The sequence below is a fragment of the Chlorella variabilis genome, assembly GCF_000147415.1.
Source record: "Chlorella variabilis unplaced genomic scaffold CHLNCscaffold_18, whole genome shotgun sequence".
NCBI classification, from domain to species: domain Eukaryota; kingdom Viridiplantae; phylum Chlorophyta; class Trebouxiophyceae; order Chlorellales; family Chlorellaceae; genus Chlorella; species Chlorella variabilis.
In genome coordinates, this window is record NW_005435070.1 from 1,093,346 (window position 1) to 1,117,629 (window position 24,284).

The 24,284-nt window shown below is 69.9% G+C and overlaps 8 protein-coding genes across 8 annotated transcripts in view; 4 read left to right on the plus strand and 4 right to left on the minus strand.

Annotated features, from left to right (window-relative positions):
* Positions 1 to 544, minus strand: part of CHLNCDRAFT_58654 (expressed protein) — a gene marked incomplete at its 5' end in the record, with an annotated part of 5,044 nt that extends 4,500 nt beyond the window's left edge. The window contains one exon of the mRNA XM_005845444.1: positions 167 to 544. Within this exon, the coding sequence (XP_005845506.1) occupies positions 167 to 544 (378 nt within the window). The remainder of the gene's footprint in view (positions 1 to 166) is intronic.
* Positions 545 to 798: 254 nt separating this feature from the next.
* CHLNCDRAFT_53969 (hypothetical protein) lies at positions 799 to 4,456 on the plus strand (the record flags this gene model as incomplete). The annotated part of the gene is made up of 12 exons (XM_005845309.1): positions 799 to 1,035; positions 1,237 to 1,313; positions 1,401 to 1,536; positions 1,713 to 1,779; positions 1,991 to 2,115; positions 2,339 to 2,473; positions 2,753 to 2,815; positions 3,005 to 3,126; positions 3,297 to 3,392; positions 3,678 to 3,756; positions 3,987 to 4,183; positions 4,384 to 4,456. 12 exons carry the CDS (start codon positions 799 to 801, stop codon positions 4,454 to 4,456), a joined length of 1,407 nt encoding a protein of 468 aa, XP_005845371.1.
* A 451-nt stretch (positions 4,457 to 4,907) lies between these two features.
* On the minus strand, positions 4,908 to 7,157 carry CHLNCDRAFT_58655 (hypothetical protein). Its single transcript, XM_005845445.1, has 5 exons — positions 7,013 to 7,157; positions 6,646 to 6,894; positions 6,206 to 6,404; positions 5,859 to 6,032; positions 4,908 to 5,682 (listed from the first exon to the last, which is right to left on the minus strand). Exons 1-5 carry the CDS (start codon positions 7,150 to 7,152, stop codon positions 5,458 to 5,460), a joined length of 987 nt encoding a protein of 328 aa, XP_005845507.1. The 5' UTR covers positions 7,153 to 7,157; the 3' UTR covers positions 4,908 to 5,457.
* A 128-nt stretch (positions 7,158 to 7,285) lies between these two features.
* On the plus strand, positions 7,286 to 8,767 carry CHLNCDRAFT_32297 (hypothetical protein). The gene is made up of 5 exons (XM_005845310.1): positions 7,286 to 7,414; positions 7,513 to 7,601; positions 7,708 to 7,800; positions 8,019 to 8,096; positions 8,329 to 8,767. The coding sequence occupies exons 1-5, from the start codon at positions 7,294 to 7,296 to the stop codon at positions 8,437 to 8,439; spliced, it is 492 nt and encodes a 163-aa protein (XP_005845372.1). The 5' UTR covers positions 7,286 to 7,293; the 3' UTR covers positions 8,440 to 8,767.
* A 990-nt stretch (positions 8,768 to 9,757) lies between these two features.
* Positions 9,758 to 12,505, plus strand: CHLNCDRAFT_25920 (hypothetical protein; the record flags this gene model as incomplete). The annotated part of the gene is made up of 9 exons (XM_005845311.1): positions 9,758 to 9,913; positions 10,080 to 10,177; positions 10,316 to 10,453; positions 10,542 to 10,737; positions 11,008 to 11,271; positions 11,470 to 11,661; positions 11,836 to 11,941; positions 12,079 to 12,179; positions 12,368 to 12,505. Coding segments are annotated over 9 exons (1,389 nt in total), but the record flags the coding sequence as incomplete, so codon positions are not given.
* An 820-nt stretch (positions 12,506 to 13,325) lies between these two features.
* Positions 13,326 to 15,436, minus strand: CHLNCDRAFT_137216 (hypothetical protein; the record flags this gene model as incomplete). The annotated part of the gene is made up of 6 exons (XM_005845446.1): positions 13,326 to 13,433; positions 13,589 to 13,681; positions 13,846 to 13,948; positions 14,092 to 14,229; positions 14,400 to 14,552; positions 14,739 to 15,436. The coding sequence occupies 6 exons, from the start codon at positions 15,434 to 15,436 to the stop codon at positions 13,326 to 13,328; spliced, it is 1,293 nt and encodes a 430-aa protein (XP_005845508.1).
* Positions 15,437 to 16,552: 1,116 nt separating this feature from the next.
* CHLNCDRAFT_25860 (hypothetical protein) lies at positions 16,553 to 17,247 on the minus strand (the record flags this gene model as incomplete). The annotated part of the gene is made up of 3 exons (XM_005845447.1): positions 16,553 to 16,645; positions 16,831 to 16,929; positions 17,158 to 17,247. Coding segments are annotated over 3 exons (282 nt in total), but the record flags the coding sequence as incomplete, so codon positions are not given.
* Positions 17,248 to 21,022: 3,775 nt separating this feature from the next.
* CHLNCDRAFT_58658 (hypothetical protein) lies at positions 21,023 to 23,521 on the plus strand (the record flags this gene model as incomplete). Its single annotated transcript, XM_005845312.1, has 5 exons — positions 21,023 to 21,139; positions 21,272 to 21,397; positions 21,573 to 22,007; positions 22,177 to 22,430; positions 22,741 to 23,521. The coding sequence occupies 5 exons, from the start codon at positions 21,023 to 21,025 to the stop codon at positions 23,519 to 23,521; spliced, it is 1,713 nt and encodes a 570-aa protein (XP_005845374.1).
* Between the last annotated feature and the right edge of the window lie 763 nt (positions 23,522 to 24,284).

Consider the following 24,284-nt stretch of genomic DNA (forward strand, 5'->3'; position numbering starts at 1 on the left):
GAGTGCGCGGCGTGAGGGAGGGAAGGAGGGATAGATGGAGAGGAGGGCAGCGCCACCTTGGCCGTGCCGCACCCCCCGTGCTTGCTGCGATGCATCCGGTTGCTGCCTGATGCAGAGCACTCTCCAGTTGGTCTGGCGGCATCATTGCACCCCTTGTATCACTCACATGTGTGTACAGCTTCTCCACACCGCTGAAGCCAGTCGCCCGCTCGTGGTGCTCCTTGATCACTCGGGGCAGCTCCTCGAGCGGCACCACGGGGCACCACCGCCACTCTCCGCTGCGCTTGACGCAGCGGCACAGGATGTCCTGACCGCCAGCGCCCTTCAGCACCTGGAAGAACTGCAGCACCTTCTTGCTGTAGTTCTTGGCGCCGCCCTGCACTGCCGCCCCCCCTCCCGCACCCCGCCGCCGCCGGCCTGAGGGCGCCTGCTGGTCGCCCTGCTTGATCCGGATGATGCCCTCTACATCTGACTTAGTGAGAAACACATTCTTGGCGCCGTTTTGGCGCCGTTCTAAGGCATAAAGGATGACAGGTTGGTTCATAATTTTAAATTTGCGGCAGCTGCGGGGTGCGGGAGGGGAGAAATAGAAGCCTTAGAGACTCTGAAAGGCGAAGGAAAGGGAGGGATCGCGGGAGAGAGCGTGCCTGATGAGCCAGACGAATCGGGGGAGGTGCCACATCAGCGGGCAACACATGGAGTGGCGGCGCAGTCGAAATGGGGGCCGGGCATCCCTGGCTTCAGTCAAAAACATACGCCCCTCATCCCCCTGCCTTTCTGATCGTCTGAACAGCAACCATGGAAGACATCCTGCCGCTCGTCCGCACGGCCAAGCTTCCCAGCCCCGTGCTCAAGCCGGCGGTTCCCCGCGAGGACAGCGCCTCCGCCGAGAGTGTCGTGCAGCAGCAGGATGCAGCGCCGGGCAGCCCGCGCCTTGCCCCCTACCAGGCCCTGCCCGTCACCAAGAGCACCATCATCACCCACAATATCACCCCCGCGCTGCCGGTGCTGGAGCCTGGCGAGCTGGACAAAGAGGTGGGCTGCCAAGCCCGAGTGATCAGCGCTCCCGCCCTCTGCGCCTTCCTGCTGCGGCTGGCGCTGCTGCCAGGGGTGGGGAGGGGGCTGGCCTTGCGACCCGCCGGGGCAGGCTCGGCCGGGGAGCTCCCTGCCAGCGGCAGCGGCGTCGCCTCGCGCCGCCCTCCCTCCCAGCCTGCTGTTCCCCCTCGCTGCCTGCAGGAGCTGGAGGCTCGCATCAACAAGGTGATCGACGACTACAAGGAGAAGCTGCAGCTGCGCACCGACCACCACATGGGGTGAGCCTGCGCTCCTGCCGCGGCGCTGCCCTTCATCCCGCCGCGCGCGGCCGACCCCTCCCCCGCCGCCCTCCCGCGCCCCTGTAGCTACCCCTACAACCTGGACTTTGACTACGGGCCTCTGGAGGGCCTGCAGAAGTACTGCATCAACAACCTGGGGGACCCATTCATCGAGTCAAACTACGGCGTCCACTCGCGCGAGTTTGAGATCGGCGTGCTGCAGGTGGCTGCGCGCTGGGGCCTCGCGCTGGCCGCACGGCGAGCGCGCCTCTCGGCGGCCGGCGGCAGGCAGGGCGGCCAGGCAGGATGCGGGAGGTTGCCGCGCTCTTTGCCGCCGCCTCGCCTGCGCCGCACGCGCTTGAGTGCGCCCCCGCCGCCGCTCCCCCTGCGCGTGTGCAGTGGTTTGCGCGGCTGTGGGAGATTGAGGTGGACGACTTCTGGGGATACATCACCAACTGTGGCACAGGTGCGCCCGCACGCGGCAGCACGCGGCAGCATGTGTGGGGTGGAGCGCTCAGAGGGTTGGAGGGACCTGCCTGCCTGTCTGCCGCCCGCTGCCCGACTGGCCCACCCGCCAAGCCTGTGGGTGCCGTGGGGTGTGCGGTGCGCATGCGCGTGGCGCGTGGCGAGGCTGACGCCGCCGCCGGCTGCCCCGCCGCCGCCGCCGCGCGCCGCAGAGGGCAACCTGCACGGCATCCTGGTGGGGCGCGAGGCGCTGCCGGACGGCATCCTGTACGCCTCGCGCGAGACGCACTACTCCATCTTCAAGGCGGGACGCATGTACCGCATGGATGCCGTCAAGGTGCGGGCGGCGCCGGCGGCGGCTGCCGCGCGTGTGTGGCAGATGGTGTGGTGGCGGTGGCGGGCGCTGGGCGGCCCGTCACGGCTGGCTGGCTTGTGTGCGGCTGGCTGCTGGAGCTGCCTCCTCCGCTGCCAGCACCGCCTGCCAGTTCTCAGGACCCCTGAATGCGCCTGGCCCCTCCCCCCATCACCACCCCCGCCCCCGTCGCCGCCCCGCCCTGCAGGTGGGCACCCTGGACAGCGGCGAGATCGACTACGACGAGCTGCAGGGCCACCTGGCCGCCAACGCCGCCCGCCCCGCCATCATCAACATCAACATCGGCACCACGGTCAAGGGCGCGGTGGACGACCTGGACCGCGTGCTGGACATACTCAAGGCAAGGGGAGCCGCCTGGGGGCTGCTGGCAGGCCGACTGCTGGGGCTGCCGGCTGGCACAGGGCTGGCTGGCAGAGGGCAGCGCAGGGGCTCATTTGGGCGGGCACAGCAAGGGGCAGCGCTGTGCCGCGCCGCACGGGAGCGGATGGGGGAGGCACGGCGGCCGCTGCTGCGCATGCTCCTCGCCTGCCGTTTCTGACACTCACCCCACTGAACTCACTCTCCCTCTGTTTCCTCGCGCCGTGCCCGCGCCGCGCCGCAGGAGACTGGCTACACCGAGGACCGCTTCTTCATCCACTGCGACGGCGCGCTGTTTGGCATGATGGTGCGCCGCCCGCCGCGCTGCGCGCCCCAGGCCCGCCCCAGCCGGGGCGGCCAGCCGTGCAGCCGGCCGTGCCGCTGCTTGGTGCTGCCCCGGTCGCGGGGCGCGACCTCCTCCTGCCCCACACCACACACACACACACAACACACACACACACACGCACGCACACACACACGCGCACCTCCCCTGCAGATCCCCTTTGTCAAGCGCGCCCCCATGGTGACGTTCAAGAAGCCCATCGGATCCATCTCGGTGTCGGGCCACAAGTTTGTGGGGTCCCCCGTGCCCTGCGGCGTCGTCATGACGCGCCTGAGGTGAGCAGCAAGAAGGAAGCAGGACGCAGCGGCGGGCGCCACCCCGCACCCGCCCCGCGCCCGCGCTCCCCCAGCCGCCGGCCGGCCGGTGCGCCTGGCCGCCGCCGCGGGCTGGCAGGTGCTGAGCTGGCGCGCGCTGCTGCCGCCGCGACGTGCCGCCCTGCCCGCAGGTACATCAAGGGCGTCAGCAGCGATGTGGAGTACTTGAACAGCAGGGACGCCACCATCATGGGCTCCCGCAACGGGCACGCGCCCATCTACATGTGGTGAGCAGGCGCAGCGGTACAGGGGTACCGCTGCCGCTGCTGCCTGGTATTTTGTACATGCTGCAGCAGCTGCTGCTGCTGCTGCTGCCACTGTGCAGCGCAGCAGCAACCGTCCGGCGCCTGCTGCTGCTGCCCCATGTGCTGCCTCGGGGGGGCGCCAGGGCCGCATGCATGCACAGCGGGGGGCAGGCTGGCGGGCTCGCTCCGCGGCTGTGTCCCGCGTCCGCCCCCGCCGCCCCGGCCGCTGACCTGCCCCCACTGCGCTTGCCCCCTTCCTGCCTGCAGGTACACCTTCACCCGCAAGGGCTACGAGGGCCTGCGCAAGGATGTGGAGAAGTGCCTGCGCAATGCGCACCTGCTCAAGGTGCGGCCGCCGCCCGCACGCCCGCTCCTGCCGCCCGCCAGCCAGCGCCGCAGCAGCCCTTGCCGCTGCAGCCCGCCAGCCGGCGCTGCGCAGCCCGTGCGCCGGGGGTCGTTGCCGGCGCTCGGGCAGCGGCCCGCCTGCTCCATGTCTGGCCGCACCTCAGCGCTTAGGCATTGCCCTCCCCTGCCCTCCCCTGCCCTCACCCTGCCCTCGCCGTGCCCTCCCCGCAGTCGATGCTGGACACGGCCGGCGTTCGCACGATGCTGAACGAGCTGTCCAGCACGGTGGTGTTTGAGCGGCCGCGGGAGGAGTCGTTTGTGCGCAAGTGGCAGCTGGCGTGCGAGGGCGACATTGCGCACGTCGTGGTTATGCCCAACATCACCATCCGCAAGCTGGAGACGTTTGTGCAGGAGCTGGTGGAGTCGAGGTGGGGGGGTGGTGCTGGGTGGGGCAGGGTGGGACAGAGTGGAGATTAGTTAGAGGAGGCTCAGGCATGGGCGGGTGTGGGATGGGCTGGGGAGGGGGCAGCCGCCCGGCTGGATGGCTGGCTGGGCGTGGTGCTGTGGCGCTCTGCCGCCACGCTTGCGGCCCACCCTCGCCTGCCGCCGCCCCCGCCTCTGTGCGCAGGGCGCGCGTGTCGGTGGCCGAGGCGCTGAAGCTGGCGGAGGATGCGCGGGCGCATGCCGGCGATGAGGAGTGAAGCCGTCGCGCTGCGCCACCGCTGCACCCGCAGTCCTTGGCCACTGGCCTGACTCTGCAGCACCAAGCGCCCTCGGCCTGTTCGAATTGAGGCCTACCAGCAGCATGAGCCTGGCCCGAGGCGCGGCCCCGCCGGCCTCGCAACCCCGCGCAGCGCGCTGCGCTCCACCCGGTGTCTCAGCCATCCAGCAGCCTCGCTGCGCGCCTGCCCTGTGAATGTGTAGCACCCTGCTCTTCATCTCCCCCGAGAGCGCCAGTTTTCAATGAATGAATGCACCCATTGCTTCACCTATCCCTGCCTCGCTGCTTTTCACCCACTCCCCTTCTCGTCAGCCCAGCCGCTACCGCCGCCTGCAGCCCAATTTGATGCCGTCCCAGGCCCCTGCCAGCCAGCTGCACCCTGCCATTTGATGACGATGGGATTGCTCAGCCTCCTGTCCTGTTGACCCACTGTAAAACTGCAAAAGCGCTTCACAGACGGCTCCAGGAAGGGTGGCCGGAAACGGGGTGCCGGGGAACAGGGCAAATGAATGCGAGCAGGGGCAGGCTGAAGAGGGGCACAGAGTAGCAAAGGAAGCCTGGGCAGCTGGCCGCAGGCGGTATACTTGGTGCGGCACAGGAATTCGCAAGCGTTGGGGGAGGGGAAAAGGACAAAGCGCGTCTTTCGACATTTGTAGGACTGAGATTAGGATTGCTCGCTGGCGGGGCAGGGCAAGGGCAGGGTAGGGCAAGGGCAGAGAGGGACTGCTACAGTGCGATACTGGTATGCCACATCGGCGGGAGGGCGGCCGGGCCGGCCCTGGCGGGTGTCGTCATCTCGTGATGTTGCGCCTCTGCATCGGCGCTGCTGGAAGCTGGAAGCTGGAAACAAGGGGTGGTACGCTGGGCTGGAGCGGGGGGTGGTGTGCCGGGGGGGTGGGGGCACACGCTCGCGTGCCGCGTCGGGCGGGCGGGCGCTCGTGGCGAGCGCCTGCCCCCCGCCCTCTCTCTCCTAGTATACACCTAGTATACAAGGTCAAGGTAGCTGTTGCGGTCGGGGGGGGACAGCGAGCGGCGCAGGTCGGAGTCCATGCCGGCCATGCCCAGCGCCGAGAAGCGCGGGCTCATCTCCTCGTCCATGGACCGCTCGTAGTTCTCTCGTATCGTCAGCTGCTGCGGCGTGAGCGCAAACTGCTGCACCTTGGGGCTGCGCCCGCTGATGAAGTGGCCGGGGGGCAGCTCCAGCCACTGCACGGCGCGGCGGCAGCGGTGGGCAGGGTCGGGGGCGGCGCGGCGAGCGAGGCGTGGCGCAGGGCTGCCAGCAGGCGGGTCCAGCACGCAGCCTGCTGCACTGGTCCCCTCCCAGCAGCAGGCTACGCAAAGGCATCCCTGCCCCCATCCCCATGCAGGCCTGGCCGCCGCACCTGGACGCGCTCCTGGACGGCCCCCTCGTCCGCCGGCAGCGGGGGCTGGCTGTTGGACAGGCGCAGCGCGCCGTCCTCCGCCAGATCGTAGAAGAGCGGCTCGCTGCCGCTGCTGTCGCGCGCCGCAAACACGCAGCGCTTGTCGCCGTCAAACAGCGCAAACGAGTACTGGCCCTGCGCGGGGGCAGGGGCGGGGGCAGGGCAGGGGCCAGAGGGGAAGGGCACGGTCGGGGCTGGCCGGCAGGCAGCGCGCGAAGCGGCGGGGCGGGGCAGCCAGCACACAGGGCATGCGCAGGCCGGCGGTGTGCAGGCTGGGGCGCCGGCGCGGGCGGGCACCCAGCACCCACCTGCAGCTCCGACAGCAGCACCAGCAGGTCCCCGCCTCGCTCCTTGGCCTCCTTGAGGTACATGCGCAGGATGGTCTCGGCCGCCAGCTGGCGAGGGTCGGCGCGCGCCGCCAGGATGGATGACGGGCTGCCGGGCCCCTCAGCAAACGAGTCGTTGGTGTAGCGGTCGGCCAGCTCGTCCAGGTTGGCAAGGTGTCCGCTGCAGGGGGCAGGTGTGTGTGTGTGTGTGTGTGTGAGAGTGTGTGAGATGGCAGCAGGCGTTGCGTTAAGGGGTTGCACAGCGAGGCGGGACGGGGGTGCAACCCGCTGCGGCGGCGCCTGGCCGCAGTGCGCGAGGTTTTCCGGTCTGCAAGCGGCGCCGCAGGCCCTGTGTTGCTGTCCTGGCCGGCTGCGGGGCGGCTGCCGGGCGCGCGAGGCCGGGCGCTGGGTTCTGCGCTCACCTGAAGACGCAGGCGGTGCGGGTCGCGGGCTCGTAGTGCACGTTGGGCTGCAGGTGGTGCAGGCCCAGCCCCGCCACCTCGCACAGCCCGAAGCGCACTACCAGGCAGGCTCCGCCGGCCAGCGCGAAGTTGGCGGCGCTGCCGGCCACGGCGCCTGCCGTGAGCGGGGAGAGGGCGGCAGTGAGCGGGGACGGCGCCGCCGCGGGGGACTTGCCCAGGGAGCCCTCGCGGTCAGAGCCGCTGGAGCTCCTGCATTGCGGTAGGGGTGGTGGTGGGCGGCTGTGAGGCCAGGTTGCAGCGGCAGGCGAGCGTGGGTAATGCCGGTCTGAGTTGAGGTTTGCAGGCACGCGACCGCCGCCTCTCGCACCTCAGCAACGCTTTGACGCGCTCCCCGCCAGTGTCGCTGGAGCTCCCGGAGGAGAGCCTCTGGAACAGGCCGCCCAGGCGCCCGCGGGGCGGCGAATAGAGCACGAAGCTGCCGGGAGCTAACCTGGAGTCCTCAGACATTGGCCTGGGGGAGTGGAGTGGCGGGAGGAGCCCGGGGCGCCCTCACACGGGAAAAACTGGGGCGGTGGAAAACACGGTGATGGCGCATTTTGATGCCGCCTGCCGGGCCCCCCGCACCCCATCTCCCCCTGCCCGATCGCCATGGCTCTGGCAGCTTTCGCCAAGAAGGCTGTGGGCGGCCTGGGCCTGCGCTGCGGCGCGCCCCTGCTGGCCGACAGCAGCTCGACGCTGCGGTCGCTGGCGGTGCGGGGGTATGCCACAGGTGGGTGACGGGGTGCGATCACCGGCCAGCGCACCCAATGCGGGCCCCTTGGAGGCAGACAGGCGATAAGGGGGTGGGAGGATTGCCGCTTGCTGCAGTGCTGGAGGGCCTCAAGTACTCCGAGGACCACGAGTGGGTGAAGCTGGAGGGGGACACCGCGGTTGTGGGCATTACCGACTTTGCCCAGGTGCGTGGGCGGGCGGGCGGCAGCGGCGGGCGGGTGGGCGCTTCGGCCAGCTCTGCTGCAGGCTTGCTCAGCAGCGCAGCCCTCCTCTCCTGCCTGGCCGCTGCAGGAGGAGCTGGGCGACCTGGTGTATGTGGAGCTGCCAGAGGTGGGGTCCACCGTGACTGCGGGCGAGCGGTTTAGTGTGGTGGAGTCGGTCAAGGTGCGGCACAGCTGTGTGCTGCCACCCCTGCTGCCCGCAACCCTGCCTCGCTGCATGCCTGTTGTGAGGCTTTGGTTGTGCATGGAATCGGGCAGTCCTTTGCAAGGCAGAGGGAGCAGCTTGCAAGTTCAGTGGCGTGCGCATGCATGCCACGTTCGCCGCGTGCCGGGCGGGCGACAACCACCCATCCGCGCGCGCTTCGATGCCTGGGCCTGCAGGCGGCCAGCGACGTCATCTCCCCAGTCACGGGTGAGGTGACCGAGGTGAACAGCGCGCTGTCTGACGACTCCTCCAAGGTGGGTGGCGGCCGGCTGGCTGGCTGGCTGGCTGGCTGGGCGCAGGTGGCTCACTGGCATGGTGGTCCCTGTGCCGGCATGCAGTTCATGCATGCATGCATGCAGCGCTGTGCGAGAAGCACCAAGGCAGCCTGGCGCACCGCATGCTGCACTGCATGCATTCATCCATCTTGCCCCAGCGACACCGACAGCACCCGCGCCTCCCGCACTTGGCTTGCCGTCTTGGTTGCAGGTGAACACCGACCCCTTCGGCGAGGGCTGGATGGTGAAGGTCAAGCTGGCAGATGCGTCGCAGCTGGATGGGTTGATGGACTCCAATGGCTACACAGACTTCTGCAAGTGATGGGCTGCTGAGCTGGACGACCGGGGGTGGCTTGTGGAGCGCAGCGGCGCCAAACCCCGCTCCTTGGTCGGCCCGCCCCGTCCCCGCCTGCGCCCCGCTGCTAGCTGTGCTCTACTCCTCTTTTTTCTCTGTGCTGCATCTGCTCTCTCTGCCCTGCACACTGCAACAATCCCGCCATTCATCTCCTCCGCCGTTTCCACTATTTTTCGCTCGGCACTGACGTGCCTTGGCCGCGGCAGCGGGCTAGCCGTTGAGTGTAAGGTTGGCTGCCATGAGGCGGTTGACAGTGGCTTCCGGTTTAAAGTGATTCTGTAAGGTTGAGTGGGCCAGGCACGACGAAGGACGGCGGCGCCGGCGCCCGACAGCCTGGCGGCGGGGGTTCTTTGCTCCGCCGGGCGACTTGGCCGCCCATTGCTTTCGGAGTGCTCTTTCACCTCACATTGCCTGCAGCTTGCTGCAGCCTCCTGTTGAAGCCACAACTGGGTTGTGTGGCGGGGGCCGCCTCAGCTTACGGCGGGGCTCCGGCGGGTTCTTCAGCGACCTTTTGGCGTTGCGACTGCTGTGAATTGAGTGTAGAAGAGGCTGCGCGGTGAATAGCTCCCCGCCCACCACCTCGCATCGAGCAGCGACTCGATCGCTGACCGGCCCCTGGAGGCCAGAACTGTGCCTGCGTGAGCAGCTGGAGGCAGGAAGCTGCAAACTGAATAAATCATCCAGCCCCTGCACGCCAACCGTCGCGCGGCGCCACCGCCTCTCTGCGGTTGCAGGGCGACTCAAAAGAGCCGCCAAGATGAGCTGCCACAGTGAGACGTCCATACCCAAGCTGCCAGGCTACAGCGTCTGCGAGCCAGTAAGCCGAGGGGCATGCCCCCAGCAGCTTGAAGCTTTTTCTGCGCTAATTCAAGACTAACCACTCAGTGCCGTTCCGCCCGCCCCTGATGGTGCAGGCGACAGGAGGGCGCCCCAAGTCGCAGACCCTGCAGTATCGCAACGGCTACGCAGTGCCGCTGCCGTTGCGCAAGGGGGAGGAGGAGGCGATGGCGGCGGTGGCAAACAAGTTTGAGGAGATGTGGACGGTGCCGGCGGCGCAGCCTGGCGCGCCAGCCGGCAGTGCTGCCCCCACTTTCGAGCCCAAGTATGTGGCGCTTGAAAAGAAGGTGAGCAGCAAGTGCCATTTATCAGCAATCGCACAGGCGACATAGAAGTGGCACACAAGATACACGAGAAATGCAGCGCTGCAAAGCGACTGCGCATGCTCTTCTAGGTGTGCCTGAGCCAGGTGCCCCCTCCCCTCCCTGGCCGCTGCCGCGCCCCACCCCGCCAGGTGCTGCGCTTCTACGGCTGGTTTGGCGAGCCGGTGTCGGACAGCCCGCTGGAGTCGTGGCGTGTGCGCAGGGTGGAGGTGCTGCTGTACCTGGAGGACAAGACGGTGCAGGTCACCGAGCCGCCTGCGCCCAACAGCGGCATCATGCAGGTGGCTGCGCAGGGCAGGGCTTGGAGCTGGCTGGGCTCGGGCTGGGCCAGCTGGCACAGAGCAGGCACCTGTGATGGCGGCCAGCACAGCAATAGGCCTGCTTGCCTCCCTTGCACACCACAGCATCAACGCTGCCTGCCTGCCTGCCTGCCTGCACGGGTTGCAGGGCACGCTGGTGCGGAGGCACAAGCTGCCCAAGGAGGGAGGCGGCTTCCTGGGCCTGGCCGACATGGCGGTGGGGCAGAGCGTCAAGGTGTATGGAAAGTAAGCCCGGACCGAGCGCCTGCTGCTTTCTTGCTGCCAGGCCACTTGCCATGCTGGCTGGCGCGCGCGTCAGCAAACGCCCACCAGCCTGGCAGGCCTCACCCGCGCTGCTGCTGGGCCTGCTGCCCCTGGGCGCAGGGAGGTGCACATTGTGGATGCGGATGCCTTCACCCGCGAGCATGCCGCGCAGCACGGCATCCAGCTGGCGCCGGCGCAGCCCTGCCCCGTGTCGCCCATCGAGGAGGTGCTGGCAGCCAAGTCCAAGCCCTCGGGTGCGTCGTGGGTGGCAGCCCCCTGCTGGCGCCCTGAGGCTCTGCCGCATTCAGCAGGGCTCCGCCATCCATATCGAGCTCCTCCCGCTCAGCGCCGTCCCTGTTGCCTGCCCCCCTGCCGCAGGCCTGAGCCGCGCCGACCCCGACTCCCCCTCCAAGTTTGCCGAGGCGCTGCTGGGGCGGGAGTACAACAGCAAGAGCCTGCAGCAGTTCCTGCAGCACGGCGGCGAGGTGCTGCGCTTCTATGTCCTGTGGGACGACAGGCAGGCGCAGTTTGGGGACAGGTGCGTGGCTGGGCGTGGCAGGCAGGGGGAGGCGGGGGCCCCAGGAGCCTGCATGTGGTCCTCAGCCTCGGGAGGGGCTGCCCCTCAGGGGGGGGTGCCTGGGGGGGGCCCCTGCCCGCAGGCACCTTTACAAGGTGCATATTTTGGGGGGGATTTAACGGGGAACAAATTTTTAGTGCCCCCCCCCCCCCCCCGACCCATTGGGGTGCATGGCAGAGCCCCCCACTGCTGCCCGCTGTGCTGTGCCGGAGCGCACGTGCCACGTGCCGCCTAGCCCACCTGCCCCGCCCTGCCACGCCCGCAGGCGGAGATCATGGAAGTGTTTGAGCCCAACAGCGGCCGCACCGGCTTCCCCACCTTCCTCAAGCGCGGCCCACTGCCGCGGGTGGCGGTGGGCGGCGCGCTGCCGGGCCAGAACCGGCTGGCCGCCGACCAGTGCTATGCGCCGGGGGACCTGCGCATCGGCGCCACGCTGGGCGTGCTGGGCCGCCAGCTGTACATCTACGACTGCGACGATGCCACCCGCAAGTGGTACACGGTGTGTGGGTGGGGTTGTGGGGCAGGCGTGGCTGCAGGCTGCAAGGCGGTGCCTCTGTGTATGCCGCCCGGCTGTCGCCAGCTGCGGCCGCGCTCCTGCTTGCCAGCCGCCCTGGCTGGCTGCTGCGCCATGCGCGGCGGCCCCCGCCGACCACGCGCCCGCCTGCTTGCCTGGGCGCCTGCCTGCCTGCCCCCGCAGGAGCACCTGGGCTTCGCCCCCGAGCTGCTGGCGCCCATCGACGTCAGCGAGCCTGCAAAGGTGCTGCCTGTGCCGGAGCTGCCGCCCGCCCGGCACGGGCTGGGCATCGGCAGCCCCGAGGACACGCTGCAGAACTGCCTGCGCCTGGTGCCCAAGCCGCCCAAGCGCGACCACTACCGCTGGCAGACGCTGGTGAGGAGGCGGCAGGGGAGGCGGCGGCTGCGGTTCCTGTGCAGGAGGCGATGCCCGGTGCAGCGACTTCACAGGGGCAGGCTGCCTCCTGGCTGGCACTCACACTCACCAGGGTCTGCGCTTCTAAGCTGCCTGCCTTCGTGTCATCCGGCCTGCCTGCCTGCCTGGTCACAGGATACCGTTGTGCTGCGGTATGAGGCGGTACTGGAGCCTGCCGAGGGGCGCAAGCTGATCAACATCGACCGTGAGCGCCGCTTCGTGCTTTCCTTCTTCATGTCGGGTGCGCCTGCTGGCCCTCTGCCCGCCGCTTGCGGCTGGGAGGCGCGATGCATCAATTGAGTGCACGTCTTTGCCAGGCATAGGCTGTGCCAATGTCGTGTAACGTCGTCCTCTGTGCGCGTGGCCTGCCCCCTGCAGACCAGACGCTGTCTGTGTTTGAGCCGCCCCAGCCCAACACGGGCCTGCCGGGCGGCAAGTTTTTGGAGCGGGCCAAGGTGTACAAGCCGGGCAGCAAGCTGGTGGGTGGCGGCCGGGCATACGCGCTGCTTGCGCACACACGTAACACACACACCAGCAAGCAGCAGCGGGCCGCGCAGGACCAGCGAAAAGGGACGCCTGCCGAGGCGGCGGTTGGGTGGCGGTTGGGTGCTGGGGGCGGCGCGCCTGAGCTCGCCAGCACTGCCGCCCGCACACGCCGCCGCTGCAGGCGTGGTACACGGAGGCGGAGATGAAGGTGGGCACGGTGCTGGACCTGCACGGCCGCCGCTTCCGCCTGGTGGGCGCAGACGCCTTCACCGAGCAGTTCACCAGGGAGCGCCTGGACGGGGCAGCGGCGCCGCAGTGAGGCAGCACGGGGCTGGCGGCGACTTGGAGCGACTAGGCCCAGCTTGTGGTGTTTGAGCTGTGTTGGTTTGTGCGGGTGCTTTGGTATGGCGAGGGTGCAACGCCGGTGTTACACGTCAATACAGGCAGTCTGGGCACACCAATTTGCAAAAGGGGCCTGCACCCCACGGCAGCAAGGCGCCACGCGGCGGCCTGGCAGGGAGAATGCGATGTGCAGATGAATCCGGTGTGAGGCTCTACGACGGCTCTGCAACTGGCGGAAGAGTATGAAAGCAATGAGCAAGAGGATTGAGGGGGGCGCAACATGGGGCATGGCCCAATGGGGACTCAACAATAGAGAGTGCATGAACAGGCGTGGGCTTGCTGCCGGGTCGGGTACAGGAAACACACAGCACAGGGGAGACGATTTAATCATTAGTGCATAAGGGGGGTAGACGAGGGGAGGTACACAAGACAGAGGAGTTTGTGGGGTGGGCAGGGCAGAACAGAGCAACAAACGGAGGAGATGGGAAGCAGACAACAGGAGCTAGGCAGGGTGAGAACAGGACACAGGCAAGGGAACCGAGACCTTGAAGAAGCAGCAAAGCAAAGCAGTGCACAGGGGCATGCCTGGCACACTGGCTGGTGTACAGGGTTATTCAAGCTGGATAATGGGAGCTTTGTGTTTGTGTATGTCAATGGGCATGGGCGTTGTGTGTGTGTTCCGGAGAGGTGTGCATGAAAGAGATGTGCATGAAAGACGCATGGATGCGGGGCACCAGCAATCGGTGCCTGCAGGCCTGCGTGCCTGCAACTTTAGCTCGTCAGCGCCTGCAGGCGCTTCAGCGGCTGCGCGGCGCGGGCGCCTCCTGGGCCACCTCCATTGGCTCCCCCTCCGGCAGGTGCCCCTCGCGCTGCAGCCGTAGCATCTCCGCGCGCTGCGCCTCAGCCTGCGTGCGGCGGCACGAGGGAGGGCGGGAGCAGGAGTGAGGCGCCGCTGCGAGGACGCACGCTGCGCTGGGTGCTGCTACCGGGACGCACGCTCTTCGCTCTCCTGCCACCCCTCCCCATCCGCCGCTACCCCGCGCGGCTGCCTGGCCCCCACCTGCGCCACGCTCTTCTGCTTCATCTTGGACTTGGCGGCGGACAGGCGGTTGGCCATGATGCGGCGGGCGCGCTTGGGGTCGATGGAGGGGTCCTGCACAGCGCAGCGCAGCATGCACAGCATGCACACAGCGCTCAGCTACCGCAGTAAAGCAGAGGAGCGGCTCGAGTGTGCGGCGAGGCAAGAGCAGAAGCAATCGTGGCTGCGGCAGCCCGGGCGCCGACGCGCCGTGCGCCTGGCTGGGCGAGGCGGCTCACCAGGCGTGGGTCGATGGCAGGCTGGCGCCCGCCCTTGCCCTTGCGCAGGTGCGGCGGCGTGAGGAACTGGAGGTGCGGCACGTTGTAGCGCTCCAGCTCGCCGCTGCCGCCGGCATGGGAGGCGGCGCCACGGGTGGCGGCGCCTGCATGGGGAGCCAGAGCAACAAGCGCGGTCCAAGTGAGCGGGGTGCCTCGATCCGCGCGGTTGCCGAGGCGCATGGGCAGAATGGCGCAACAAGGCAGCACAGTGCAGTGCAGGTGAAGCCCTGTGCCTCGCCTGTGGCCAGGTCGCTGTGCGAGTGGGAGCGGGGCATGGCCCTGCTGCGCCCCGACGCCCTCCTGCGCGGGGCTGGGGCCGGGGAGCCGCTGCTCGCCTCGCTCAGGCTGCGTGAGGGGGATGGGGAGGAAGAGGGCAGGGCAGCGCAGCATGGGACCGGTGGGACCTGTGGGAAAGGTAAGAGTAAGGGGCCTGGCAAGCATGGGGCTGCGGCAGGACGAGGCACCCCAGGCGGATCCCGGTCACGGCGGGCAGTAGGGCGGGGAGCGCAGCGCACCTGAGGTGAAGGTTGGGCATGGATGCGATGCGCGGGTAGGCGGCACTGCCCCCGCCGGTGGGCAGGCCTTGCAGGGAGGAGGCGGAGGAGGCGGTGGGGGAGGCGGCCTCGCTGTTGCTGCTGCTGCCGCCGGCGTCAGTGGTGGCCACGGGGCTGCACCACGGGTGGCAGAAGGGCTAAAATATTAGTTTCGTTTCAAACCAAAAACTCAAGCACTGTTCTCTAAAGGGGGGCAGGTGAGTAGCAGGTGGCGATCGTGCCCCAGCAGCAGAGTGAAAGCGGAGCAAAGCAGCACTGCAGCATGGCAGGCAGGCAGGCAGGCAGGCAGCCCCAGCTCACCTGCCGGGCAGCTTGAGCTTGGAGAGCGGCTCCGGAGGCGCCGCCGCCGGCGTGGGAGCGGGGCTGGGGGCTGGGGCGGACACCGGCACAAACATCGACGCGGGCGAGGGCGCCGGCAGGGTGAATGCCGGGGTCCCCAGGCTGTCTGCCCCCATGGAAACGCCCGGCAGCGGCGCCGCCAGCTGCAGCTGCGCCAGCGCCAGCTCCGCCTCCTCGGGGATGGCGGGGAAGGAGGAGGAGGTTGCCTGCCAGGCGGCGGGCGTGCCGGGGGACGGCGCCGGCGGCGAGTTGTGCCAGCCGTCTCCCGCGTCCAGCAGCAGGCTGTCCAAGGACTGTCCCGGCAGGATGAAGTCCACAGAGCTCTCCAGCTCGCGCAGCAGGTCGCGGGCGCTGGCCGCCTGCGGCCCCTGCGGCACCATCAGGCTGGCGGGCTGCGGCGCGCCGGGGTGGGGCGCGGGCGCCGAGGCGTGGGCCGGGTTGCGCGCGACGCCGGGCGGCGAGGTGGTGGAGGCGGCCTGGGGCCCTCCCTGCGGCTCCGGGTCGTCCACCAGAAAGATGGCGGGGTCGCAGGCGGCGCCCGCGTCCTCGCTGCTGCCCAGGAAGGCGGGGGCGCCGCCGCCTGGCGCCGACGCGGCGAGCAGGTCGGACTCGAGCAGGGTGCCGCTGAAGGCGCCGGGCATCAGGCTGCTGCTCCTCATGGGAGAGCTCGGCGCGTGGCCTGGCAGGGATCTGCAGGGAGGGGCCACCACGCGGGTGCTCAGGCCACGGGCTGCGCCTGCGGCCGCTCCTGTCCCAGGGCGCTCCTGTCCCAGGGCGCTGGCGCAGAGCTGTGTGCGGCGGCGGCGTAGGCGCTGGGCCCAAGGCCTATGCGGAGGCCGCTCAGGCGGCGGGCCGCGGCCCGATCGAAGCGTCTGACCTCTCTGCGGCTACCAACTACGGCTGCCAACTGCCCAGAGGGCTGGACCCAATTGGCTTGGGCTCGACTTTGCCGGGGGTGGACTGAGCGGGTTGGACGCGCCGGCAAGTGATTGGGTCTGCCTTTGCCCACCTCTGAAAGCGTGTGGAGTCGAGGCAGGCGGGGCTCCGGGTGCCTTTGTACTTTGATCAGCTTCGCCCTGGATGGGATGACTGCAGGGGCCTGCAGGGTGGTGCCAAGAGCAATTGGGAGGGTGCACAGGCGCCAGATCCAGGCGCTCTCGGATTGTGCAATCCTTACACCTGCCGGCAAGTACTGCAGGCAATGCTACGCGCTGGATCGGGGCTGCGGGCCGCCTGGCGCACCAGCCAAAGTGATCCTGAATGGCGGGGCGTGTCCCAATGCCCACGGCACGCCCACAGACGCACCCACCTGGCCAAAGGCACTGCGAGGGCAAGCTCCCTTCGTCTCCTACGCCCAGCCACCCGCTCAAGGCCCGCCGAAAGTGAGAAGGGGCGACAGGAGATGGCCAGCCACGAAGGAGCGGTGGAATATTGGAACAAGGGTGTTGAATCAGAAGAAGCTCTGCCATGCTACGAGTGCTGCGCCAGGTGGCGGCTGACCAACGCCTGCGGCACGGGGCGTGGGGGGTCCCTAGGATTGTCCTAGAGCAGCCTCGACTCTACAGCAGCACTGCCCTACCATTACAATGTCATCCTACGCAAATGGCACAGGAATAGCTTTGCAGGTGGCGATCTGGGGGCAGCAGCAACCCGTGTCGCTAACAAACAACCAACTACAGGGCCCCCTATATGGTACACTAGCACCGATCCAGCACCGCACGCCATTGTGCAGGATGTGCAGGCGTGGTGTGGTCCAACGCCCCGGCGGCGTGCCCCTACTGCAGCCCCGAGAAGCGCGCCACCGCCTTCTTCCCCTCCGTCACCGCGTGGCGGCCTAGCTCGCCGGGCACCACCAGCTTCACAGCCGTCTGCAGGTCAGGCAGGCAGGCAGAGGAGGCACGGAGCAGGTGCACCTGCTGCTCAGCAGGCAGCGCTAGTGGCCGGCAGCAGCGGCTGCGCGAGCCCGTCGGCCACAGCGCTGCTCACAGCCATATGGATGCATCGCAGCCAGCCTCCCCGCTCCCGCGGCAGGCCCCCGGCCACTTGCCTGCACCTCGCGCGCCGTCAGCGTCTTGTGTTTGCCGTGGCGAGTGAGGTGGGAGGCCTCGGCGGCCACCCGATCAAAGGCATCCACCATGAAGGATTGCATCACCTGCGGTACACAGACGCAAGCAGGCGGTACGGCCATACGCTGGATGGAGGCTGATCAGGGCAGAGGCTGCACTAGTGCAAGGGCAGGCGGCCCATCCGCAGGCAGGCAAGGAAAGACAAGGCGAGGCAAAGACAAGGCAAGGCAGGCCAGTGTCGGAAGAACCAGGAAACAGGCTGTCAGCCAGCTGGCGTGCTTGCCGGCCGCGTGGCAGCTGCTAGCGCGGCCCACCTCCATTGCGCGGGAGGAGATGTTGAGCCCGGGGTGCACCTGCTGCAGCACGCGGTGCACGTACCGCTTGTAGCTCTCCTCCCTGCCCTTGCCGCCGCCGCGCCTCTGCGCCTGCAGGGAGCGGGGGCAGCGCGCGGGCGTGGAGGCGGGAGAGGACGGGGTGAGATGCCAGCAGCGGCAGGTGCACAGCAAGGCACCGAGGCAGGGTAGCTTGCTGGGCCCTGCGCCCGAGGCCCCGCTGGCTGGCCACGCCGCCCACCTTCTTGCCTCCCTTCTTGCCCACACCGCCCTTGGCCGCCGGCGCCTGGGCTGCTGGCACCTTAGTGGCGGTGCGGGGGCGCTCCTCAGCCTGCATGGCAGCAGGAGGTGGCAGGGATGTCAGCTGGTGGTGTCAGTGTGAAGGCGATCCGAGTCTGCTGAGGCTGCGGCTCCGCAGTGCAGCCAACAGCGCCAACCAGTGCTGCCTGGGCCCCGCAGTGCAGCCAACAGCGCCAACCAGCGCTGCCTGGGCACCGCAGCCCAGCCCAGGCAGCGCGGGGTGGCGCCGCGAGTCACCTGGGCGCGCCCGCCGCCCAGCACGCTGCGCAGGATGGTGCCCACCGCCCCGGCGGCGCCCAACACAGCCTCGCGTGCGGCGCTGGGCTGAGCTGGCTCGGCTGCTTGCCCCTCCTCCCCCTCAGCCATCTCCTGCTCCTCCTCTTCTCCCTCCACCTCTTCCAGCTCCTCCTCCTGCTTCAGTGGGCAGCAGGCAGCACCCAGGGCAGGCGCCACACGGGGCTCAGGCCTCACCAGGCCCAGGCCGACGCCCACGCAAGCTGGCGCATCGCTGCCGGCGCTAGGGACACCTCATGCCCCCAGCTGGCACAGCGCCTTGCGGCTACATCCACATGCCACGGCTGCCACCCTCCCGCACCTGCGCCCCCGCCACTTCCTCCTCCATCCCCTCCCCTCCCTCTGCCGGCGCCGCCTCCTCCTCCTCGGCAGCAGCCTGGGCTGGCGCCTCGGCTGCCACGGCCCGCTCCGGCTGAGAAGCAAACAGGCGACCACGGCGGGTGGCCCTGCCGCCGCCAGGCAGTCCAGCGGGCACCGGCTCTGTCGCCGCCGCTGCCACGTCCACGCCGGGCGCCTTGCGCTTGCGGCGGGTGGAGGGGCTGACAAGGGCGGCCGCCTCCGCCGGCGGCTTCTCCTGCGCCTCCTCCTGCTGCGCCTCCTCCTGCTCCGCCACCTCCGCCGCCGCCTCCTGGCTTGCCAGGCCTGCCCCGCGGCCAGTCGGCATCAGCAGATCCTCGGGAGTGGCCTCCAGCGCCGCCAGGTCCTCAGGCGGCGGGTAGAGCTGCGGCGGGGGGCGGGCAGGCAGCAGCAGGCATCACAGTGGAGGCCGCGAGCGCAGCAGAGGTGGGCGCGTGTTGTTGCGGGCGAGCCTTGCACTGATGGCGCGCAGAGGCGCAGAGGCGAATGGAAGCAGCGTCAGCGCTCACCGCGGCAGCTGCCAGCGGCGGCATCGCGGGCAGCAGGCACCCGACCCGCCCCACCTCTGGCTCCGCATGCCCCTCCTCCTCGCCCGCGGGCTGCCCTTTTCCCTCCTCCTCCGCCTCTTCCTCCCCATGAGCCAGGTCCTCGGCCTCTGCCTCCGCCTCCTCCTGCCCCTCCTGCCCAATCTCCTTCATCGCCTCCTCCAGAACGGCGCTGGGCACGCGCGGCTCCAGCGCCTCGCCCGGCGGCATGCCTGCGGGGCCAGGCGGGGGAGGGGAGCAGCCTCAAGACACAGGGTGGCCTGGGCCTGGGCGGGGCGGGCCCCCGCTGGCATGCGGGCCTGGCCCTGCTGGGAGCTGGGGCTGGGCTGGTGCTGGCACGGCTGCGCCCAGCCAGGCGGGCCAGGCCCCACCTGTCGCAACCGCCTCGGCGTGGAAGCGGGGCTGGGACCGGGTGCGGGTGCTGCGGCGGGCCGGCGCCGCCTGGCTGCCGCCGGGCGGCTGCTCGGGCTGCACCGCCACCTGCACCTCCCCTCCCTCCTCCTCTCCCTCCCCCTCCATGCCCGAGGGCTCCGGCGCGGTGCCGCCCTCCACCACCACACGCTTCCAGGTCCTGCGCTGGGCCGAGGTGCATGCAAAGCAGGCACAGCATGCGGCTGGGACTCGCCAGCCAGCAGCACGCGAGCCACAGGCAGGGCGAGCTGCGCATGCCGCCGGGCAGCGCCCCGCCGGCCCGCAGCCGGCATGCCTGTGTGCGCCGCCGGGCGTGCCCGCCATGGCTTCCAGATCCCGCTCCATGGCTTGCTTGAGCTCGGCATCCATGCGGCGCGTCACTCTGCGGGGAGGGGCCAAGGGCACAGCAGGGCCGGCCTGGGAGTGGGAGATGCCAGGGTGTGCACACGTGCCACGGGAGGGTAGGGGCAGCACCGCCCTGGGCCAGCCGTGCCTGGAGGGTGTGGCTGCTGGCCCCCGTTTGCCGCCATGCAGCTGCGAATTGAAGAGGCTGGGGAAGCAGGGAGGCCAGCCCCAGAAGAAGGACAGACCTCCGGGATGGCGCCGCCGCCTCCTCCTCTCCCTCTGCCGTCGCCTCCTCTCCCTCTGCCGCCGTCGCCCGCTCGGCCTCCTCCTCCTCCTGCCTCTGCGCGGCGTGGCGCCGCCCTCGCCCCTTGCGCACCACCGCCACCTTCTTCACCACCTCCTGCACCTCCCTGCTGGGGAGGCGGGCGGGCAGGCAGGAGGGCGGGCGGAGGGGCCCGTGGGCCAGGGCGGGCCAACTCCCAGGGTGCAGCTTGCGTGTGGCAGCATGCGGCTCCCCAGCATCTGCAGGCATGCGGTTGCCCAGCGTGCTGCAGACGCTGGCTGCTGCTGGGCTGGCCAGCGTGCTCCCCACCGTGCTGCAGACTACTCACCAGCGTGCTGCTCCCCAGCGTGCTGCAGGGCTGGCCAGCGAGGCCCCTTGCCTGACTTGGTGGATCTCCACATGGTCGCCGGCGTGAGTGTCCTCCTCCTGGGTCGTGTGCTCCACGAGCTGCGGGCAGGCAGGGCGCAACAGCCGGTGGTTCCACTTCCAGAAGGCGTGCCCAGCCAAGGCGGCGAGCAGGGCGGCTGGAGCGACCCGGGGAGGGGCGCCGCACCTTGGTCTTCCTGGTCTGCGCGCGGCCGCGAGTGTTGCGCCCAGTGGGCACGGCCGGCAGGGCTGCCTCCTGGCTGGGCACCAGCTCGTAGCTCATAGTGCCAAGCTGCGGGCGATGGTGCAGCGGTGGGGGTGGGGTTGTTGGCGGCCGCGTGAAGCCGGCCGCAGCGACAAGGTTAGCTGTGGGCTGTGGGCCAGCTGGCAGGGGCGTCCACCGGCCAGGCCTGGACGTGGGGCAGCCTGTGGGGGCAGGCGCCGGCGTCCGAGGGCGCTGGGAGCAACTGGGAGCAACGCACACAAGGACAGGCTGGCTGAACGTCTCACCCACCTTGTGGAGGTCTAGTTTGGTCTGCGAGTACAGTGGAGCGGATCAGGGGTCCGCAAGGGGTGAGAGGAGAGCTCCATGTGAGGGCGCCCAGAATCCGCGCCCCGCTGGCGGCGCAGCACACACGCCATCACGATAGCCCCTCCCACCGCCTGCTACCGGCTGTAAATACCCAGCGTCATGGTGTAGCTGCTGCCTGGGACTCGCACTGCGGGTACCGAGGTGCTCCTGCTGAGCTCTGTGCAGGCGCGCTGTTCGCCTTCCGAGCTCCCCGCTTCAGCAGCTTGTGGGGACGAGCAAGTCAAGCTGGCGGCTGCCACCACGCTGGTGCCAGGGGGAGGCCTAGCGCCCTTCAAGCTTGGTGCGTGTGTTGCCATTCAACAGCCCCGCTAGAGGCAGCGGCGTCGCTGATCACCCGTGCAACATAGAGGTCCAATGCGCTGCTCGGATGTCGCCCCTGCAGGCCAGAGCCTGGCTGAGGTGCTGCAGCTGGTGCGCTCACACCGCAACAGCTTTCGGCTGGTGGAGGTCAAGTATGCCTCCTCCCAGCAGGTGAGGCCCCTGATCAGGCCACGCTCAGCTGAAATCAGCAGGACAGGGCCTTGGCTGGCGTTGCTGGGCGGGTGGCACCGCCGCCTGCGCCCACCCCCACCCCCTGCCGCCTTTGCCCTCCCCTTTGCGCAGGGCCAGCCCGCCCAGCAGGCTGCCGACATAGCCGTCTGCTTCCCGGAGCACGACTTCCACCTGCTGTTTGACGGCCGCCAGCAGCGGCTGCGGCTGGTGGAGGTGCATGACACCACCCGCCTGCAGGTGCGCCGCCGTCTCCGCTTGCCGCCTCCCGGCTGTGCCGCCGTCGCTGCGGCAGCGCAGGGTGCCTGCCTGGGGCAGCACGGCGTCTGTGGGATGCTGTTGGGGCAGCAGATCGAGGCCCCCCCAGCTCCAGCAGCGCCCCCGCCACGCCCGCCTGCCCGCCTGCCCGCCGCAGATCCGGATTGGCGGGCACGTGTTTGGCGGCGCGGCGCAGCCGCCCACGTTTGGGCGCGTGTGCGAGGCCCTTGGGCCCACATACCCCGGGGAGGCGCAGGGCGGGCACTACCCGCTGCAGTACCCGGGCGTCCTCTTCCTCTTCCCGCTGGCCGCCGGCTCGCAGCAGCAACAAGGCGCTCAGCAGCAGCAGCAGCGCCAGGGCCCGCAAGGGGCCGCCGCCGCTGGCGCCGACCTGCCCGTGCCGCTGTGCACCCCCGCGGCCCGCATCGTCGTGCACCATGGGTCGGCGGCCTCGCCGGCGGCGGCGCAGGCGGCGGCGCTGCCGCCGCTGCCGCGCGGCAGCACCTACTTTGAAGGCGTGGAGGCGGTGCCCGGCCAGGGCCTGCTGTTTGGCGGCGGCGGCCAGATGCTGCGGTTCGGCGACTCGCCGCAGGCGAGTGCGCGAGGCGGCGGCGTGGCGGCGGATGGGAAGGGCTGCCTGCCGGCCTCCCTGCTTGGCACGCCGGCGTCCTCAACAGAAACTTCGCTGCTTGCCGCGATCAGCCCTTCGCTCTGCTGTGTGCTGACGCTGCCGCGCGCCTGCCCCTCCTGCCCCGCCGCAGGATGTTGTGTCCGAACTGGGCGAGCCGGGCAGCACGCACACCCGCCCCGCCCGCCCCGCCTCGCCCGCGCCAGCTGACCCGCTCGCCGGCGGACTGGCGGCGGCTGCCGTGGCGCCAGACTACTACTTCTGCTACCCGTCCCGCGGCCTGGATGTGCTGTTCTGCGGGGGCAGCCACCGACTCAAGAAGCTGGTGCTGCACGCCAACGCACCCGGACACCCCGACTTTGGGCTGTACTGCAAGTGCAATTTCAGGTACTGTGGGGGGTGCCCTTAGGTGTGGGGGGTGCTCTTAGGTGTGTGGGGTGGCGGGGGGGAGGAGCTGGGGAGGAGGGAAGAAAGGAGCGTGGCTGGGGAGGGCCAGGGGGCCGCTTGCCGCACACCACGGGGTCTTGCCTGGCACCGCGCCTGCGTGCACACATGAGGTGGATGGGGGCGCCGGCGGCGGGGCAAGGTGGAGGCGGGGTGTTTGCAGCTATGTGCAGGGTGTGGAGCAGGCTGCGCGTGTGCTTGCGGCTGCCTGACGCGCCGCACGATCGCTGCGCGGCGGCTTGCTCCTGCGTAGGGTGCACCCGGCGGGAACCTGGAGCCTGCCCGGCGGCGGCGGCGACGACGCTGGAGGCTCTCCTCGCTACACGCCCTCTGCAGACTCCGAGGAAGGGGCCAGCATGCAGACCGCGGCTTCGGAAGCCAGCCTGGCTGCCACAGACGCCGCAGCGCAGCACGGCGGGGGCAGCGGCGGCGCCTCCCTGGCGGCTGGCGAGCCGGCGGGGCCGCCGGCGGACGGCGGCAGCCCCTCCTCTGCCCACCAGCAGCAGCAGCAGTCGCAGCCGCCGTCGTCGGGGCTGAGCGCAGCCTACAACATGCTTGTGGGCCTGATCGATGATGTGATCCACATTGACGGGGAGGTGCCAGGCGGCGGCACGGGCGGCAGCGGCGGTGCTGCTGCTGCGGCAGCAGCAGCGGCCCTGGATGGCGCGGCAGCGGAAGAGGCGGCGCCGGGTGCCCCAGCCCCGGCGGCGGCGCAGGCTGAGGAAGGCACCGCCGCCGCTGCCGCCGGCAGCTCCTTGGCAGCGGTGCCGCTGGGCCGCCCGCCGCGGCCGCCCACCTCCCACCCCATCCCCGCGCTGCCCGCCAGCAGCGGCAAGGGCGGCAAGAAGAAGAAGAAGAAGGAGAAGCAGCGGGCCTCGGCGGCGGCGGCGGCCAAGATGCTGGGCACGGCGGCGGCCAGCGAGGATGTGCCGAGCGCCGCAGATCTGGACACAGACACGGACGCCTCCTTTGCTGACTCGGGTGAGGGCCCGGCACGGGGCCCAGGGCGGCATGCCAGCAGCCCACACTGTTAGTAGCAGTAGAAGTTTGCCGCCTGCCCACAGCAGCAGCGGGAGGAGATGCTGGCCTTGGTTCTGGCCCATAAAACAACTCCGTCGTCGCCGCGCCCCGACCCTCGCCGTGCCTCGTCCCCTCCATCCCCCTGCTGCAGCCCCCTCCTCCCTGGCCTCCTCCCCCGGCATGACCAGCTTCCTGTCGCACATCGCCGCCACCGGCGGCGCCGGCGCCTCGGCGTCGGCGGGCGTGGGGCCGCAGGGCGGCGGCGCCACCCCCCACAGCGGGTACAGCAGTGAGGGGAGCACCGCCGACTTTGCGGGCAAGGAGCAGCGGCTGGACAACGGCAGCGCCTTTGACGGCTGGTCGGAGGCGGAAGACCTGGCACTGATGGTGGGGGAGGTGGCGCCAGCTGGCGCCGCCGCCGCCGCCGCCATCTCTACAGGTGCTGGCCCCGATGCGGCGCAGGGCGGCAGCACAGGCCGCTCCCAGCAGCAGCAGCAGCAGCAGCCGCAGGACAAGCTGCGGGTGAGCACGGCAGTGCAGACAGCGCCGGGCGCGGACGCTGAGGTGGCGCCAGCTCACCTCGGCGCTGACGTGGCTCCCTCCCCAGACTCTCCCGACTCCTTTGTCATCACCGACAGCCCAGAGCTCTTTGACGAAAGCGCGGCGACAGCAGAGTATGAGGCCGTGCCACGGCAGCGCAGCAGCGGCACGCAGACGCAGGCGCACCTACTGGCGGGGGCACCCCTACGCTCCGCCGCGGCTGGCGGCCAGCTGCGC